The sequence below is a fragment of the Mytilus edulis genome, chromosome 3, assembly GCF_963676685.1.
Source record: "Mytilus edulis chromosome 3, xbMytEdul2.2, whole genome shotgun sequence".
NCBI lineage: Eukaryota > Metazoa > Mollusca > Bivalvia > Mytilida > Mytilidae > Mytilus > Mytilus edulis.
In genome coordinates, this window is record NC_092346.1 from 38,139,469 (window position 1) to 38,159,534 (window position 20,066).

The 20,066-nt window shown below is 35.3% G+C and overlaps 1 protein-coding gene across 2 annotated transcripts; it reads right to left on the reverse strand.

The window, feature by feature from the left end:
- Positions 1–340: 340 nt before the first annotated feature.
- On the reverse strand, positions 341–13,054 carry LOC139516402 (heterogeneous nuclear ribonucleoprotein U-like protein 1). Of its 2 annotated transcripts, none has more exons than XM_071306474.1 (18): positions 12,738–13,054; positions 12,097–12,209; positions 11,331–11,616; positions 10,811–10,904; positions 10,254–10,336; positions 9,781–9,920; positions 9,168–9,267; positions 8,605–8,717; positions 7,984–8,145; positions 7,341–7,448; positions 6,753–6,875; positions 6,038–6,166; positions 4,099–4,267; positions 3,770–3,919; positions 3,070–3,192; positions 2,118–2,221; positions 1,465–1,638; positions 341–826 (listed from the first exon to the last, which is right to left on the reverse strand). In XM_071306474.1, exons 1-18 carry the CDS (start codon positions 12,877–12,879, stop codon positions 593–595), a joined length of 2,547 nt encoding a protein of 848 aa, XP_071162575.1. In that variant the 5' UTR covers positions 12,880–13,054; the 3' UTR covers positions 341–592. The 2 variants fall into 2 exon arrangements, with proteins under 2 accessions (XP_071162575.1, XP_071162576.1); XM_071306475.1 differs by having other exon boundaries at positions 12,097–12,200; positions 12,738–13,045.
- Positions 13,055–20,066: the final 7,012 nt, after the last annotated feature.

Sequence of the window (20,066 nt, forward strand, 5' to 3'; positions counted from 1 at the left end):
TAAACTTGCATTTTGAAATTTTTTTAAATGAACTAAACAGGAGTTTTCTCTTTTCCGCCAAAATTAAAATAGCATTTTAGTCTCAAATGACAAAATTGCAATAATACATGCACATAATAATTTCTGAATTTACAGTACGGTCTCTTTGACACATTCCACCATTTCCATCCATTCTAAACTTTTCTCTACTTTACAGTTCCAATGAGATTGTCCACATGATCAGTGATGAGAGCAATAAACAGTATTGAGAATATCCAAGTATATTAGCAAAACACTCAACTGTACCCCCAGTTTTATAGTTTCAATTCTTACTTGCAGGCACTGTTATTAGAAACAAACAAGATTTTGATGATTTAATGTACAGATGATCAACAATGAACAATGATGACGATTTTACAACTGATAGTTGACACATAATTCTATATAAATCTTCTATTTACTTCATGTTGTTATAAAAACATTCAATTTACAACATTTAATGTCCACAACACATTTCCGAAATTGAATGTAATTTTACATAATTAAAAGATGACTTCATTTTCATTCAGAATATAACAATAAAAATATGTCTCTGATAGATAGAGTAAAGAGTTTATTTTCTGTAACTGTTGTAACTGCTGCTGCTGCCACCACTACCGCCCCAGCTGCCACTTCCCTGGTTGGTTCCTGAGCTGTAAGATCCTTGGTTATATGATCCGCTACCCCAACCAGATCCTTGTTGCTGCTGACCTGACTGACCTGACCAGGATTGTTGTTGTTGTCCTTGTCCTCCCCATCCTCCACTTCCATAGCCTGTGTTTCCTTGCTGATAATTACCCCACTGCTGCTACAAAAGGAAATAAACTCATTAGATTTTGTGAACACATACATAAGTTTAAGAATTAAGCCCCTAATTAAAATTGATATTGTAATCTAATCAAGATGCATGTAATTTCTTAACGAAAAGAAAACTGTTTGAATTTCTCTATAAATTGTGAAGAATGATTATCAGCTACCATTAATTATTACCATGCAATTATTCTTGTTTCCATACATTATTTAAAAATTTTCATTTTGATGAAAGTTTGTTGTTTGTATATTTTATTTACTTGCCAAAATTTAGGAAAGTAGTTCAATCCTACTTCTTAAAAGAGTTTATTTCATTTGATTCAAGGTCAAAATATTGTACATTTGCCCAAAATATCTCTTCTGGACAGTTTCTCTCATCTTGGAAGTATAATTACAAGCTTCTGTGTGAGCCAAGACTCTGTGTTGAAGACTGTAGTTTAACCTTTAATAGTTTACTTATACAATTTGTGACTTAGTTGGAGAGTTGTCTCATTGGCCCTCACACCACATCTTCCTATATCTATTCACAAGAATCATGTCTGTATTGGTAATAGCATATTATTGTTTTTAAAGAATTCTACTACATTCTTACAAGATTAAATCATAAATATATTTATGTTCAAGCAAATGCCTTACCCCATATGCTGGTTGTTGATTACCCCAATTTCCTTGATTACCCCAGCTGCTTTGGTTTCCCCAATTTCCACTCCCTTGGTTACCCCATTGTCCACCCCCTTGGGATCCCCATCCACTGCTTCCCTGTCTACCACCACCTCCATAACTACTTCCACCACTCCTGGAGTCTCGGCCCTACAATATAAAATTTCATCTTAAGTTTCGTCCAATGGAAAAAATTTAGACCGACTCTAAAGTTGAAATTTACAACAATATGCTAACTTAAATTTGTCTTCATAATATAACCATGACACAAGTTCTAGACTTAATATAGTCTGTATTCCTTATTTTGTTCATTTTCTTTGAAAACTTTTTTATAGCTATGAATTCTTTTTAAATTTTTTACATCTTTTACATATAGGATTTCAAAATCTGTAATGGAATATTTTAAAGCAATCAAAGAATGTTAATTGAATGCTTTAAAAGACATAGGCATACTATATTCTCGAGATGGTTAACTTAAAAGTCATATGAAACTGGTAAAAATTATGTCTATCCAATTCTTGAACCAATGCATGTATATATCGTAAACTTAGTCTCCTTCGGGCCAGGTGAGCTAAAAATGTGATTTTAACTTTCAAATTCTTGTTAATTAAGTAATATATTTTTCCTACCTTCCAGCCTCCACTACTTCTGTCATCTCTCCTCCTATCCCAACTTCTATTATCATCTCTACGATCTCTACCTCCACCGCCATACCTGTTGTCCCTTCCATAATCTGAAATGATAAATGTATTGATGTTCAAACTGGAAATCTTTCTTCACATGAATGTTAACAAGCTGAATTGACATTCAATAAGAACTGCTTGTAAAACAAATAGGCTACACAAGTATATTTTCAAAGATCACAAGCTTGAAACGAACATGGTTTAAAAAATTCATTCTATTAGTTTATCATGTTAAAAGTATTGTACTATAAAAACATTTTCTGTAAAAGTAGAGGGTTGAATGCTTACAGTAATGTTGAACCAGGCCACATTCTTTTAGACCCTATAGTTTAGTGGTTTTTCTTGGTTCATGTGTGTCAATTTTTTTTCATAAACTGTTTTGTAATACAGTGTAGGTATTTCTCTTTGTTGAAGTCAGTAAATTTACATATAATTACTTCATTTTTAACTCTCTCATTGGCAATCACACAATCAATATTTTTATATATGCAGCTAATATTCACAACTGGTTGTCCAATTGAAAGCTTATCATCTACTGTAAAAGCAGAATTTTAGTGGAGGATTTACTTTTGTTTATTTTGTGGAAAGAACATTTCAACAAAAATTAAACCTTCATTTAAAATTACTTCCATTTACTGGAAACCACGAAATTAAATTCCCATGAAATCTTATATAGAGACAAAACCACAAAATTTTAACCCTAGGAAAATTTATGTTTCTACAGTTTACTGTATAGCGAGTTATTTTCGCAGATAGAACAAAATCACCATAATAAATTCCTCCAATTTTTAAGTGCACATGCAAAGATATTGATAAAAGTTTTGAATCCACCAAAATATTTTGTATACCTTATTCAATGAAAATAACCCACTATATGATATCTGTATATTAATCTTACCTCTTCCTCCTCCTCGTCCACCACCACCACCACCTCCCCAGCTATTGCCACCTCGTCGTCTATCATCCCTCCAATTATCTCGTCCTCCACTATGTCTCCTGTCACCTCTGCTGTCTCTGCGATCTGATGATTACATAATATTCATAAATTAATTAAGAATTATCATTTAAAACTACAAATATAAATCCCAATGAAACTGATTTGTGTAGCGATAGGTGTGTTTTGAATTAATAGTATTGTAAATCTGTCAAATAAAACATTAATTATTGTTGTGCAAAGAATACCCCAATCCTTTTCACTCAGTGATAAAATAATTCCATACGCAAAAGGTACACTAAAAGTTCAAAGTACCATCAAACTGTAAGTAACTGTCCAACAGATCTGATCATTGATGACATGATAACAATCAACATTATTAAGTTCCAGACAAAATATATTCCTTTAAACAGCAGTTCATTTATTGACAGAAATGGTTATTGCAGTATATATCCATCTCTCTTGTCTGCAAAGTGTATGATAAAAATTATTGACTTCCTTCTTTCATTGTTGTTTTTTGAAAAAAGATTCAGATTTATTTTTTGCAAACAGATACATTACTATTAAGTTCTGCAAATTAGGAACCTTGATTGAAAATGTATCATTTGACTCATGCTCATTCAACCAGTCAGATGAGACACTTAAAATCTTATCAAAGACTTACCTTCAAATCTGCTTTTCTTGGATGGAGGAGGACATGCAGCCTTTCCTTCCTTTACATATTCCTCTACAAGTTTAGTTGCCTCTTCTTTGTCAAGTTCTATGAACTCTACAGTATCAAACAGAACACCTTCTTCTGGTAGTGTGAAATTAGCTGAAAATACCATTACATAACAATCAGTACATGGTAGAAGTGACAGAAACAAGCTGTTCCATTAAATATCCTGGTGGGGTTTAATGAAACAGCTTTTAACATACATAAAACACAGTTTCTACATCAATATTTAAATATCTTAAGTGTAATTTAAAATGTGTTGTGTCTTCACAGCCTACCTTTCATTTCAAGTACTGCTTTTTCAGGGACATCCTTGCCTTCATCCTTTTCTCGTGTCTCAACGCGCTTTTTGTATTCTTCATCACTGGGAACAATCACAACTGCTTTACGTTGAAAACCTTCAAAAGGCTGCATTTTACGTCTTCTTGCGGATGCATACACATTTGTCTAGTATGGCAACAAAGAATATATAGATAATTATTCTTGCTAAATACATGGCAGCCATAGATGGCATCATCAACATCATCCTCCAAATAAATTTATGGTATGACCCCTCCCCTACCTACCTTTGTTATCCTGGTGATCTGTCCAACCCCTATCCCCATTCAATAATACATCAAATATACATAATTATCAAGGCTTCATATTCGCCATCACCACAACATAATAATACAGCATTCTTCATCAATAATATCAGTACAGATTCAGTATCAACAAATATATATGGTAACTGGTCTACAGTACAAGTTGTAGAATGTGTCTATACATTACTTGGATCCTCCTGGATTCTATGCTGATTAAACTACTTCAAAGGAGGAGTCTCAAAAAAGAAAAGCACTTACCTCTGAAAAGAGGAATCCCAGGGGAGGATGATGTAAGGTCAGTCACAAATAAAATGTTATTTACTTACCATACCTACCTATCCTGTGTGTATTGACTTGCTGAAATTCTAGCTCTAAGTGTTTTTAAAGCATATATTTTGATCCTTTCATATATTTTGTATAAGCATCCTGTTATTTCAATACAATTGTATCTACAGACATATAGCTCCTCGGATATATTTTGTTCTACTGACATATTGCTCCTTTCATATATTTGTATCAGGCTGTGACTATGTTCTTTCATACATTTTTGCCAACACTACTCTTGAAAAACTGTGGCAATATAATTCCATACAAACATTTTATAATACAATTTGTTTGGATGACTGTAAATTGGTCAATGTAACTTGAAACATGCGTGGTTCATTTTCAAGACAGATTTAAATCATCGTTTAAATGAACTGTCTGTTATGTATATAACTATTATACTCTCTTAATTCACCCAAGATCCTATTTCTTATGACGACTATCATGCATTAAATATGTATGCCCCTGTACTAATATCATGAATATGTAAGGCATCCAATATTTATCATAATCAACCCATCTCAAAAGAATTCAAATAAATCATGCTGAGTACATATTGCCTACGTCTATATACCTCTTATACTAACCATATTAGATCTACAACTAGTTTGTATACCCAGTAACATATCAACCAATTTGTGCTGCCACTTTGACAAACACTTACCAACACACTCTATTACATCAAAAGCAACATATTTTCAGTATAACCTAGAGACTCTAAACAACATTAAGCTTGCATAAACATACTTCAGTTTACACTTTAGATTCAGTAACCCCATGGTACTAAAGGCCGGGATATCTCAAACAACAGAAATCCTATAATCTATGTAGAATTTTATTTCAATAACAAAAACTTGTCAAGTCTTTATATGTTGTCTCTTTCTCCATCAGTTGTATATTGATGCAATTCAATGCAATGTATACTGTTTCAAATTTAATGATAATTCCTTGTTCAAATGTATGTCTCCAATAAAAATAACATCAATCCATTTCACTAAAATTCCAGTCAGGTGTACTCCAAAAAATCTCCACATATCCTTTTCGGTTAATATTCATAAATTGTGTGTCACAGCAAATCCCAATGTATACATTTACATCCATAATAAATATTCCCCCTTTAGAGTCCATGTATTCTTTCTGGACTCACGGAAATGGCGCAGAAAGTTATAGTTACTCTTCCAACCAGTTGTAGCAAACACAGGGCAAATACAAAATACCGCAATTCACGAATTAAAGCGATAGTTTCAAGTTACAACAACCATTTTACAGTCATACCCTAAGTCTTACCAAGTGTTTTTTCCTAACATACCTGATCTAAAATGTAGTTCCTCTTTTTAGTAGCTCCTACTTCTAACAGCTTGTTCAGACATTTTGTAGATTTGTCGATCAATACATCCCAACGTCCAGCATAATTCTTCTTACGAGGGAGACCCATTACCTATAATGAAAATTGGTATCTTTTCACTTAACCTTATTACTTTATTTATGTCAACAATATTGGTAATTAGCACCAATACACTGTATCATATTCATTAGCTCAAATCACAGTGTAACCTTGTGCTAAATTCAATAACCTCCAATGTTTACAAATTACTTTTGATGAAATTCTAAATTCATCCCAAGTTGCAAGAAAGTGCATCAACAAATACTTGACATTCACTATACAAAACTGTATTACTGGTGGTCATACATTATATGCTAACCTCTAGGTCTTTCAGCTTTTTTCTGTCATCAGGTTACTTTCTCATTTTACATTTTTCAGTACAATGTTTCAATAGACAGTAATTTTTTAATAAATGAAGAATGTGTCGCTCGATCCGTGTTTTGTGATAATAACCAGTGTATAAATTTTTAAACATAAGGTTGAGGCAAATCAAGTTAGAAAACAGTTATTTTTGGGCATGCAGAAGTACAACTCAATGGCCCCTCCATAAGAAAGGGGATAAAATGTCTCAATTGATTCGGCAAAGGAATCTTCATTCATCATACTATTGGTTTATGAAATTTTCCTAAATTCAACTTACCCTCATTTTGTCAATGATATTATTGGTCCCAAGTACATTGTATCTTTTGTCAGCATTTTCTGCCACACATTTGTCAACCCAGTATGTCTTTCCTGCACCAGGCAATCCAACCATACAGATTATCTAAATAATAATCCAACAAATAAGTTTTCATAAATGAACATTCATCATGTGTGTCCCAAGTCAGGAGCATAAAATTCAGTTTTTGTTGTTGGTTCATATCTGCAACATTTGTTTTATTTTTTTGTAAATTGTTTTGTTATATTTAAGGCCATAAGTTTTCTCAATTGAATTGTTTCATACTTTTCATGTCAGGGCATTTTATAGCAGACTATACAAAATAATTTTTATTCATTGTTATGGTCAAACAGTTGCCTATAATTGATTACATCCATTTAATTTGAACTTTGGTGGATAGTTGTCTCGTTAGCAATTAAACCACATCTCGTTATTTCTTTAGACATATCATACAATTTCTTTTCAAAAATTAATTCCTCTGTGATCAAAATCTTGACTATATCAAGCCTGCTCTAGCTTATGACTATTTTCATTATATTTACACTGCATTCATATAAGACAAAGACATACCTCACATTCTTCTTTCTTTTCTGGTGGAGCAATTCCTTTAACTCTTTCTTCCAATGGTACTTTATCAATAAACACAAAGTCCTCTTTCAATTCAAACCAAGGTTCTTCCTACAAATCAATGTAAATTAATAATAAAACATAGGATGGAAAGTCAGATATCTAGTCAATTATTGCTCATCCAGCTTGAATTAACATAAGTTTGAAGCAAATATTTATCCATTAGAGTTATGTCTGATTAAACTTTTTAAAATTAAGATTTTGTTTTGCTTACCAGTTTAAGAAATCATTTTAATAATTTTATAAGCTTTTGCAGCCAACTTAGATATGGATATTCCCTTAAAAGAGAAGTAACACCACAGGAATTTGTTAAATTTGAGGACACATATTGCGAATCTGATGAAAGTTTTCCACATCTCTATCTGGTCAAGATATCTAAACTTTAGTAAGTTCACATGTTCTTTTGAATGAATGCATTAGCTATGGTTCCCTGTGTAGTTTATTCACAGCAATTTTGATGATCATCCATAAAAGGCTCGCAAAGTTTACCAGGACCAACAGATGATGCCAACCCCTAACAATTTTCTTTTGAAGAGCATTTCTAGCAAAGCAAAAAATTTAATGACACCATGTTGTGAATTCTTACCTGTGCACCAAAGTTGATCTCAAATGAAGTATTCTTGGTTAAAATATGTGGGAACATTGCATTTCCTTCCAACTTGGATTTTTCTACTTGAAAACAAATGCCGAGATCATCTCCATTCTTTGCATAAGACAAATATGCTTCCTCTTCATCCATTTCATAATCCTGAAATATGGAAAATTAGGTCAATACATTTCTAAACAAACTAAAGATTTCTGATAAACAGTTGACTCACTTTGTCTTTGCTTTAATATCAATAAATGATAACTTGTAGATAATTTTATTTATATGGATAATCTTCTATTTTTCATGGAAGTAAACTTTACCCATCAAATTAAACAGCACATCTTCTAATACTTTTATACTTATAAAAAGAAAAAAAACCTTTTAAACAAGAATTGTTTCCACAGTACATGGATGTCCCACTTGCGCCATCATTATCTATGTTCAGTGGACCATAAAATTGGGTTCAAAACTAATTTGGCATTAAAAGTAGTAAGATCATATCATAGGGAACATGTGGACATCAACTTCATCAAAAATTACATTAACCAAAATCCTAAAGAGGGACAGACAAAAGGGGGACATAAAAACAAAAATTTTAAATTAGCAGTTGAAACCTACAACATAAGCTGTAATGACATCTCCTGCTGTAAATTGTTGTCCATAATCAATAAATTTAGTGTCTGTTGAAGCTTTTCCTGTTCCACCAAATCCAAAAGATAAAGGTTCTTCTCCTGAAATAATAAATAATCATTTAGACTTTACAAATATTTATATGTAAAGAGATATGATAAAATTCTTTTTTTGGTGTCAACTTTGATGTTTATCTTAAAAAAATTTTAAAGAGGAAAAAAACAGAAAACCACATTGTTAATTGCAGTTGAAATTATTTTTGGTATCTTGGTTGTCTCGCCTCCAAGTGCAGGTTTAGGATTAACAAGTCAAACTCTTTTAAACTGGTTTTTACTGCTTATCCACAAAGCATGAAGCACAAAGATGTCATGATCAATGTTGTCTAGCTAATTCTTTCCTTGGGAGGTTCTCCATAGTTGTCAAGTCTTATACAAATCAGACATGAGTATTAAAGGTTCTAAATTGCTAGTAATACCTTCTCTTCTGCCTAAAGTACCCATCAATTAGTTGATCAAAGCATCTTAGATTAAATAAATATAATAAAATTTTACCTAATTGCATAGATGTGGTTGAAGCGGACCATCCAACACGAAGTACATGTGTGATTATTTCTTCTGGAGGTAAATGGTCAACACTCAGATTTTCCAGCAACTAAAATTAAAATAAACATTTTTTCATAAATTAATTTTTGTAAAACGCATACAGGTAAAGACAATGTCCTTGTATCAAAGTCAATTTGTTTTAAGTTCTTTATACCAACTGATTGAAAACAAGGTCTCAACCATCTCTTGGAAAACAGAGAACAGAGCAAGCATTATCTCAATTTTGTTATCCTGCATGACCAGCTTTCGTCATTTATGCTATTAAAAGGGCGAATCAATTTGAGGAGCTTGCAGTCTCTGTCATTTGGACACAGTACACAACTCATTCATATTTCTGACCTTGAATACCCCTTCAAATTGTAATTACAACTGTAAGATGCTCTAATCTTCTATTGTTTAATCATTTATTCTAACCTCAAACCAACATGGATTCAAATATGTTCTACCTGCAACCAATTGAATTCAAACAAATGACCATTCTTTGACCACAACATACAAACAGAAAACTGTAAACATCAGTTATAAAACTTCCATTATTATTTAAATTCTAAGGTATACTTACTTTAACCTCATATGCTACTTGTCCTTTTGTTATTCCATAATTTGCACGTACTCCTGCCCACATCATGGCAAAGCCATCCTCTGTCATGGGTACAGCTGAAAGATTATTCTCTCCAAGCTTCAAGCTCAAATCAGAGTTAACTGAAAAAAAAAAACGGCCATTAGAAAGTGTTGATTATGTTTTATCCATACAATAAATTAATGAATGGGGATATAATAAATTAATTGTTGTCCAAGAACATCTTGGGGAGATAATTTAGAATTTTCTAGCCTATAAAAATAAATTTATAGAATGGCAGCTGAACACCATTCTTATATAAGATTGACGGACAAATGTTCAAAATTTCTACTTTGTAATGTACAATATACATTTTGCAATTCCTAAACATGTTAAATATTGCAAAATGGTCAGAGTGAACATTAACATTTGCCAAAAAAAAAAATATGTATTTAAACGAAACTTTAAGTACTTACATCTGTCAAACAACACACTTTCAGATGTTTCCCAGGTTTCATCCTCCATAACAACTTTCTTTGGGGATCTACTGCGACTGCGCCTGTAATGTATTAAATAAATAAAATAACAACACTGCTATTAGTTATAAATTTGGCTAAACAATAGACATGTTGTCTATATGTAGGATATGCAAATTAATAGTGGTTTCAAGTTCTGTCTTGAACTGGTCAACCTGAAGAAGTTATAATTGTTATATGCCGACTCTTTCTTAACATGTGACACTTAAAAGTTGCAGCAAATGATGTGATTTTCTGCAGATCAACGCCTTTTGTGTCAGCATGTAAGGAATCCAACCTGAGAGTGTTAGTCTAGTAAGATTTATTCATACCTCACATTGTATGTTATATTTGCAGGTATGATTTTGATGATGAAAATAAAACCAAAAATGGCTGTCAGTGAGTATTACAATTGTAAAGATATATATAATGATGATTGGTGCTGAATGTCAAGGGGAGATTTTTTTGACAATTCAACGTGATGTTCAACTAAAATATCAACACTGTACAAAATATACCTTCTTTCTCGTGAATGAGATCTCCTTCTTTCCCTTGATCTACTCCTGTGACGGTCATGGGACCTTGATCTTTTCCTTCTGTGTTTTGAATCATCTGAAATGTATATTAAAATTCAATTTCACAAGTTCTTATTTGGTGATGTGGACACATTTAACAAAACCATTGGTCAATATAAAACAAAAGAATTGACAAGTTATATATGCTACTACTTCAGCATGTTTTGAATTTTATCACTAGACCAGGGCATCAAAATAATCAAAGCAAATAACAATTTTCCGTGCATTTGAAAATGTCATTTAATATTTTTATCTTCAATTTACAGGATAAGTGAAAACCTACAAATTAAACTTGACCATTATTTTGTCATGATTTTTTATAAGGATTGGTTGAACAGTTCTCATATCATTGCAAAGAAACAGTTCAGAGCTGCCATCTGGCTGCAACACTATCCAATAATAAATGACCAGATATTTTTGGTCAGAGAACCCATCTAAAAACTGTATTTTGTCACTAACTTACCATCATCACATGTAGCTTCATCTACTGTTTGTAATTCTTGTCCAGCAACCTCTTCTTCTATATTAGTAGACTCCCCATTTGCTTTCTCCTCTCCATTTTGTTTATCTACTTCAATGGATTCTGGCTCTTCTGTTTTTTCTTCTGATTTCTCTTCAGCTGCAGTTTCTGCTTTGGGTTCCTCCTCTTTTTGGGGGGATTCTTTTGGTTCTTCCTTTTTAGGTGATTCTTTGACTTCCTCCTTTTTAGGTTCTTCTACTGATTCTTCCATTGGAGTTTCTTCAGCAGGCTGAATAGAAAATATAGAATAAGTAGTTAAAATTTAATGTCATGACCTAGATAATCTCCAACCTCTTTCTAGACCACTCAGTGAGGTTATGTAAGGAGTATATGTCCAATGCTAAGAATAGAATATAAACTTTTTTTTTAAATAATATCTTTATTGCATACATATGAACTTTTCTACACTTGTTAAATAGGCTACTCTCCATCCATCAAACGTCAATTTAGCTTTCAATATCTACTTCTAGTAATGAGTGGAATAAAATGATTCGTAAGTTTCTGACAGACTTAGCTTTGATGAAAAGAAAGGATAATCATTTTATTTCAAAACTTTAATTCAAGCATGTCATTTTCTTTTGACTGAAATGCAATTTGCTATCATTATATTTCCAATTTACCTTGTTGGACTGTAGACATACATATTAACAAGTCTTTACACATTTGTTATTTTAGCTCGTAGACATTACATACAAAAAGTTGGTCATACCTTTTCTTCTGAAACTTCAGGTGCTTCCTGAGAACTTTCATCTACACTTTGGGTACTAGTATCTTGATCTTGGGAGGATTCATCTAACATGGAATCATCGCCAACTGAAAAACCTATTAGTAAATAACATTAAAGTTCTTGAAACAAAAAACATCCCTCGTTACACTTCATTGAAACATTCATGTCATTTTTGTTCTCAATTTGTGATTTACATACATTTTATATGTCCCTTTGACCAAGATTTTCATTTGAACCCAGTAGACTTTATATATTATAAGCTCATGTCTTCTTACATTGGTCACTGAATTTTTGAGAGTTTATATTCTGTATACATGTAAATTTAGCAGATGTGTGTTCACCAATCTTAAGTCAAATTTCCTTACTTTCATCTCAAGACAAGTTATATAATCCATAACCAAACATTTTTTTCAATGTAAGCGACAAAATGAATGGCCGAAACGTCTTTGGAAGCCATGGCCAATCCGGCTGTAGCCGAAACGAAGGAATGGCCGTAACTGTTATGGCCGAAACGTCTCACATCGACCGAAAAATATTGCTTTCATAACATTTTGTTTACAATTCAAAATCATTCAGCATTTACTTCAATTGTCAACTTTAATCTTATTATACATTTTTCCTACCTGATTCGCCTTTTTCTTCTTTTAATGCTTTGGTGAGTCGTCTGGCAAGAACTGCTTTTGTTCCTTTTGTGTCGAGGCTTCTTGCTTTCAATTCGTCTCTCAATTCTGCAACTTTTAACTTATTTGGATCAATGTCACTCATGTTTCCTGATGTAATGTATGAAAATGAAATAAATGCAAATTGTTTGGTATATAATGTGACGATGTTAAGCAGCTAAATTTTCACTTGTTCTGCAAAGCATTTAACTCTGCCACCCTAAATTACAAATGGCAGCCAAAGGACGCACATGGATGGTTTATTGATATTCTAGATTTACGTTATCAAATTTACGAAACGAAACTAATCACACTTTTTTTTTTTTATAAAAGTTGTAATCTAGAAAAAAAAATCAGCACTGTTTAGCGATGATATATATATTGGGTCGCTATACTCAGACTCACTATATGTATTATCTTATACGCAGATCATCCAATACATTTGCAATGAGTCTTTTATCAATACTTATAGGAATATTTAAGATGTCATACAAATATATTGTATAGATTTTTTAGACTGAATTATTTTGATAATAGCGGATATACTATATGACCAAAGGGCGAAAAGCTTGTCAATTACTACAATCTTCCCGGCGGCCTGACTTAAATAATTAATCTTTTAATAGTCATCTATAGCTAAAATCTTCCCATATAATTATTTTTTTGTTAAAAATGTAATGTTTCTACTAATCCGACAATGGAATTCATATCTACGTTTCAAAGTGCCGGACAGTTTTTATCAGATTATCCTAACAATTGACACTAATGGCTAAAGCATACTATTATTATTATTTATATACTTTGAAATAATTCATATCTACTTTTTTTTTTTAAGATACTGATCGATACTCTAACTGTAAAATACAGAACTCAATAATGTAACATCTTGTTTTAACTTTTTATTCTTGTTAGAACGTTTATTCTAAAAATGGTTAAACTTTAAAAAGGCATGAATTAAAATCAAAATATGATAAAAAAAAAATTGTTCAACCCTTATTGAAAGTGAAAAAGTGTTCAACAGCCAGTTTGGTTTAATTTTGTCAAAACAAGTCAAGAAATAATTACCGATGAATTTTTAACTTGCAAGTTAATATTTCGATCTCATTCAATCCGTATTCATGTGACCTTTGATTAAACTGCTTAGCTAGAGATGTTTTACTCATGACTTTGGCGTGTTTCACAAAAAGTTATAGAAAAAACACGAAAAACGATCTGTACATTTTCAGCATTAAAAACTAAAAAGTCCAACAATGGTTACATACAAAAAAATGGACACAAATCGTCTTCCAATGGCACAAGCATGAAGGTCGATGACTTCTAAACGAAAAAAAATATCAGCTGTGTTGACCTACATGAAGGTGTTATCTGGGTGATAGTTTCTCTTTCCTTTCTATGTTTTTTGCTCAACACGTCAAAAAAGGTTTAAAAAAAGAGGGACGAAAGATACCAAAGGGACAGTCAAACTCATAAATCCAAAACAAACTGACAACGCCATGGCTAAAAATGAAAAAGACAAACAGAAAAACAATAGTACACACGACACAACATAGAAAACTAAAGAATAAACAACACGAACACCATAAAATCACTCACTCTCCTATAAGAGGTCAACTGAAAATTTCGACAATTTTTACTTATTCTTTTTTTTTTCTTTTTTTCAAATATTCCCAAAAAAGAAAGGGGATAAAAAGGGTTTGTGAGTCTGACAGTATGGATGTAAAAAGTAAAATCACAGAAATACTGAACTCGCGGCCGAGGGAAATTCAAAACGGAAAGTCCCTAATTAAATGGAAAAATCAAATGATAAAACACATGAAACGAAAGGATAGTATTCATAGATCTCTACACCCTGAACATTTCTGTCCATATAAAAATAAGATGTGGTATGATTGCTAGTGTGACAACTCTCCACAAGAGATCAAATGGCACAGAAATTAACACTTAAGTTATGGGTCAACATACGGCCTTCAACAATGTACAAATCTCATATAACTATAGTCAGCTTTAAAATGCTCTGAAATGACAACATGGACAAATGTTGAACACTTCAAACGAGAAAACTAACGGTTTACTTTATGTACGAAAAACGTATATGTTACACAGCAACCATGCGCTTAGCTACGTTAACGTCAAAACGCCCGGGCGTACACTTGAATTTTGATAAAAAAATATAATCTAAAGAAAAGAAAAAGAACTTTACATTTTTTTACACAACGATTTCTTTGTCAAAAATTCATCTAATTAATGAAACTTAAGCAGAATTCAAGAATTTTGTACAAATTTTGTCTGAAGCAAAGTTTTGAAAGTAAATTTGTTTATTAATTTTTCAGTATTAAACTGAGACTGTATGGCTTTTTCAAAATTATAAATGCATAAAACTTCACAGACTGTCATGAAACTTGGACCAAAACTAATATTCCAGATCAAGAAAAAGTCTCTAAAGAAAATGTTTGATTTTTTTAAATCCTGTAATGGACTGATAAATGGATTCACCTTTCCGAGGAATATACCATTTAGATTCTAAAGTATGGTGCTACTGGTGCGTTTTAATGACAGGAATGGTATCAATTCTCGATAACTCTTTAGATTCCGGGGGCTTCGCTCCCTAGCTCTCACCCACTATATATAGCACGTTTGACATGGACCCGTTTTGGGATCCTTGGATTCCTCGCCAAGGTTCGGGCGTACACTTCAAAATGACCTAACCTACGCCACTGGCAACCTGCAACAACCTTTGAGTTACAGGCTCCTGAGTTCTAGTTTCACCTATCTCATGTTTCAACGGTGTGTTTCAAGATAATAGACAACTCTAAACCATATCGGCAAAGTTGGTTGGCAACATTGATCTTGATTGACATGTTTAAAATTAGATGTCATAATGCGGATGCTGTAAACTTCTAATTGTTCTAGTAATTTCAGAGGAGAACACGAACCCTACAATGGCACAGTAGTCTAACAGGACGAACCCTACTAATAACCAGGAATAATTTCAGGTGCTGCGGAAGGATAAGCAGATCATGCTCCACTAATGGCACAGTAGTCTAAGAGGACGAATCCTACTAATAACCAGGAATAATATCAGGTGCTGCGGAAGGATAAGCTGATCATGCTCCACTGATGGCACAGTTGTCTAACAGGACGAACCCTACTTATAACCAGGGATAATATAAGGTGCTGCGAAAGGATAAGCAGATCATGCTCCACTAATGGCACAGTAGTCTAACAGGACGAACCCTACTAATAACCAGGGATAGTATCAGGTCCTGCGAAAGAATAAGCAGATCATGCTCCACTAATGGCACAGTAGTCTAACAGGACGAACCCTACTAATAACCAGGGATAGTATCAGGTGCTGCGGAAGGATAAGCAGATCATGCTCCACTAATGGCACAGTAGTCTAACAGGACGAACCCTACTAATAACCAGGGATAGTATCAGGTCCTGCGAAAGAATAAGCAGATCATGCTCCACTAATGGCACAGTAGTCTAACAGGACGAACCCTACTAATAACCAGGGATAGTATCAGGTGCTGCGGAAGGATAAGCAGATCATGCTCCACTAATGGCACAGTAGTCTAACAGGACGAACCCTTCTAATAACCAGGGATAATATCAGGTGCTGCGGAAGGATAAGCAGATCATGCTCCACTGATGGCACAGTAGTCTAAGAGGACGAACCCTACTAATAACCAGGGATAATATCAGGTGCTGCGAAAGGATAAGCAGATCATGCTCCACTAATGGCACAGTAGTCGAACAGGACGAACCCTACTAATAACCAGGGATAATATCAGGTGCTGCGGAAGGATAAGCAGATCATGCTCCACTAATGGCACAGTAGTCTAACAGGACGAACCCTACTAATAACCAGGGATAGTATCAGGTGCTGCGGAAGGATAAGCAGATCATGCTCCACTAATGGCACAGTAGTCTAACAGGACGAACCCTTCTAATAACCAGGGATAATATCAGGTGCTGCGGAAGGATAAGCAGATCATGCTCCACTAATGGCACAGTAGTCTAACAGGACGAACCCTTCTAATAACCAGGGATAGTAGCAGGTGCTGCGGAAGGATAAGCAGATCATGCTCCACTAATGGCACAGTAGTCTAACAGGACGAACTCTACTAAAAACCAGGGATAGTATCAGGTGCTGCGAAAGGATAAGCAGATCATGCTCCACTAATGGCACAGTAGTCGAACAGGACGAACCCTACTAATAACCAGGGATAATATCAGGTGCTGCGGAAGGATAAGCAGATCATGCTCCACTAATGGCACAGTAGTCTAACAGGACGAACCCTACTAATAACCAGGGATAGTATCAGGTGCTGCGGAAGGATAAGCAGATCATGCTCCACTAATGGCACAGTAGTCTAAGAGGACGAACCCTACTAATAACCAGGGATAATATCAGGTGCTGCGGAAGGATAAGCAGATCATGCTCCACTAATGGCACAGTAGTCTAACAGGACGAACCCTACTAAAAACCAGGAATAATATCAGATGCTGCGGAAGGATAAGCAGATCATGCTCCACTAATGGCACAATAGTCTTACAGGACGAACCATACTAATAATTAGGGATAATATCAGGTGCTGCGGAAGGATAAGCAGATCATGCTCCACTAATGGCACAGTAGTTTAACAGCACGAACCCTACTAATAACCAGGGATAGTATAGGTGCTGCGGAAGGATAAGCAGATCATGCTCCACTGATGGCACAGTAGTCTAAGAGGACGAACCCTACTAATAACCAGGGATAATATCAGGTGCTGCGAAAGGATAAGCAGATCATGCTCCACTAATGGCACAGTAGTCGAACAGGACGAACCCTACTAATAACCAGGGATAATATCAGGTGCTGCGGAAGGATAAGCAGATCATGCTCCACTAATGGCACAGTAGTCTAACAGGACGAACCCTACTAATAACCAGGGATAGTATCAGGTGCTGCGGAAGGATAAGCAGATCATGCTCCACTAATGGCACAGTAGTCTAACAGGACGAACCCTTCTAATAACCAGGGATAATATCAGGTGCTGCGGAAGGATAAGCAGATCATGCTCCACTAATGGCACAGTAGTCTAACAGGACGAACCCTTCTAATAACCAGGGATAGTAGCAGGTGCTGCGGAAGGATAAGCAGATCATGCTCCACTAATGGCACAGTAGTCTAACAGGACGAACTCTACTAAAAACCAGGGATAGTATCAGGTGCTGCGAAAGGATAAGCAGATCATGCTCCACTAATGGCACAGTAGTCGAACAGGACGAACCCTACTAATAACCAGGGATAATATCAGGTGCTGCGGAAGGATAAGCAGATCATGCTCCACTAATGGCACAGTAGTCTAACAGGACGAACCCTACTAATAACCAGGGATAGTATCAGGTGCTGCGGAAGGATAAGCAGATCATGCTCCACTAATGGCACAGTAGTCTAAGAGGACGAACCCTACTAATAACCAGGGATAATATCAGGTGCTGCGGAAGGATAAGCAGATCATGCTCCACTAATGGCACAGTAGTCTAACAGGACGAACCCTACTAAAAACCAGGAATAATATCAGATGCTGCGGAAGGATAAGCAGATCATGCTCCACTAATGGCACAATAGTCTTACAGGACGAACCATACTAATAATTAGGGATAATATCAGGTGCTGCGGAAGGATAAGCAGATCATGCTCCACTAATGGCACAGTAGTCTAACAGCACGAACCCTACTAATAACCAGGGATAGTATAGGTGCTGCGGAAGGATAAGCAGATCATGCTCCACTGATGGCACAGTAGTCTAAGAGGACGAACCCTACTAATAACCAGGGATAATATCAGGTGCTGCGAAAGGATAAGCAGATCATGCTCCACTAATGGCACAGTAGTCGAACAGGACGAACCCTACTAATAACCAGGGATAATATCAGGTGCTGCGGAAGGATAAGCAGATCATGCTCCACTAATGGCACAGTAGTCTAACAGGACGAACCCTACTAATAACCAGGGATAGTATCAGGTGCTGCGGAAGGATAAGCAGATCATGCTCCACTAATGGCACAGTAGTCTAACAGGACGAACCCTTCTAATAACCAGGGATAATATCAGGTGCTGCGGAAGGATAAGCAGATCATGCTCCACTAATGGCACAGTAGTCTAACAGGACGAACCCTTCTAATAACCAGGGATAGTAGCAGGTGCTGCGGAAGGATAAGCAGATCATGCTCCACTAATGGCACAGTAGTCTAACAGGACGAACTCTACTAAAAACCAGGGATAGTATCAGGTGCTGCGAAAGGATAAGCAGATCATGCTCCACTAATGGCACAGTAGTCGAACAGGACGAACCCTACTAATAACCAGGGATAATATCAGGTGCTGCGGAAGGATAAGCAGATCATGCTCCACTAATGGCACAGTAGTCTAACAGGACGAACCCTACTAATAACCAGGGATAGTATCAGGTGCTGCGGAAGGATAAGCAGATCATGCTCCACTAATGGCACAGTAGTCTAAGAGGACGAACCCTACTAATAACCAGGGATAATATCAGGTGCTGCGGAAGGATAAGCAGATCATGCTCCACTAATGGCACAGTAGTCTAACAGGACGAACCCTACTAAAAACCAGGAATAATATCAGATGCTGCGGAAGGATTAGCAGATCATGCTCCACTAATGGCACAATAGTCTTACAGGACGAACCATACTAATAATTAGGGATAATATCAGGTGCTGCGGAAGGATAAGCAGATCATGCTCCACTAATGGCACAGTAGTCTAACAGCACGAACCCTACTAATAACCAGGGATAGTATAGGTGCTGCGGAAGGATTAGCATATCATGCTCCACTAATGGCACAGTAGTCTAACAGGACGAACCCTTCTAATAACCAGGGATAGTATCAGGTGCTGCGGAAGGATAAGCAGATCATGCTCCACTAATGGCACAGTAGTCTAACAGGACGAACCCTTCTAATAACCAGGGATAGTATCAGGTGCTGCGGAAGGATAAGCAGATCATGCTCCACTAATGGCACAGTAGTCTAACAGGACGTACCCTTCTAATAACCAGGGATAGTAGCAGGTGCTGCGGAAGGATAAGCAGATCATGCTCCACTAATGGCACAGTAGTCTAACAGGACGAACCCTTCTAATAACCAGGGATAGTATAGGTGCTGCGGAAGGATTAGCATATCATGCTCCACTAATGGCACAGTAGTCTAACAGGACGAACCCTTCTAATAACCAGGGATAGTATCAGGTGCTGCGGAAGGATAAGCAGATCATGCTCCA

Bases quoted from the DNA above. Each gene is read 5' to 3' on its own strand.
- LOC139516402 (XM_071306474.1), bottom strand. From the start codon at position 12,879: ATGAGTGACATTGATCCAAATAAGTTAAAAGTTGCAGAATTGAGAGAC. The intron at 3,920-4,098 runs GTAGGCTGTGAA...TGGTATTTTCAG, and splicing joins AGCAGTACTTGAAATGAAAG to CTAATTTCACACTACCAGAA. The intron at 3,193-3,769 runs GTAAGTCTTTGA...TGTAATCATCAG, and splicing joins CAAGAAAAGCAGATTTGAAG to ATCGCAGAGACAGCAGAGGT.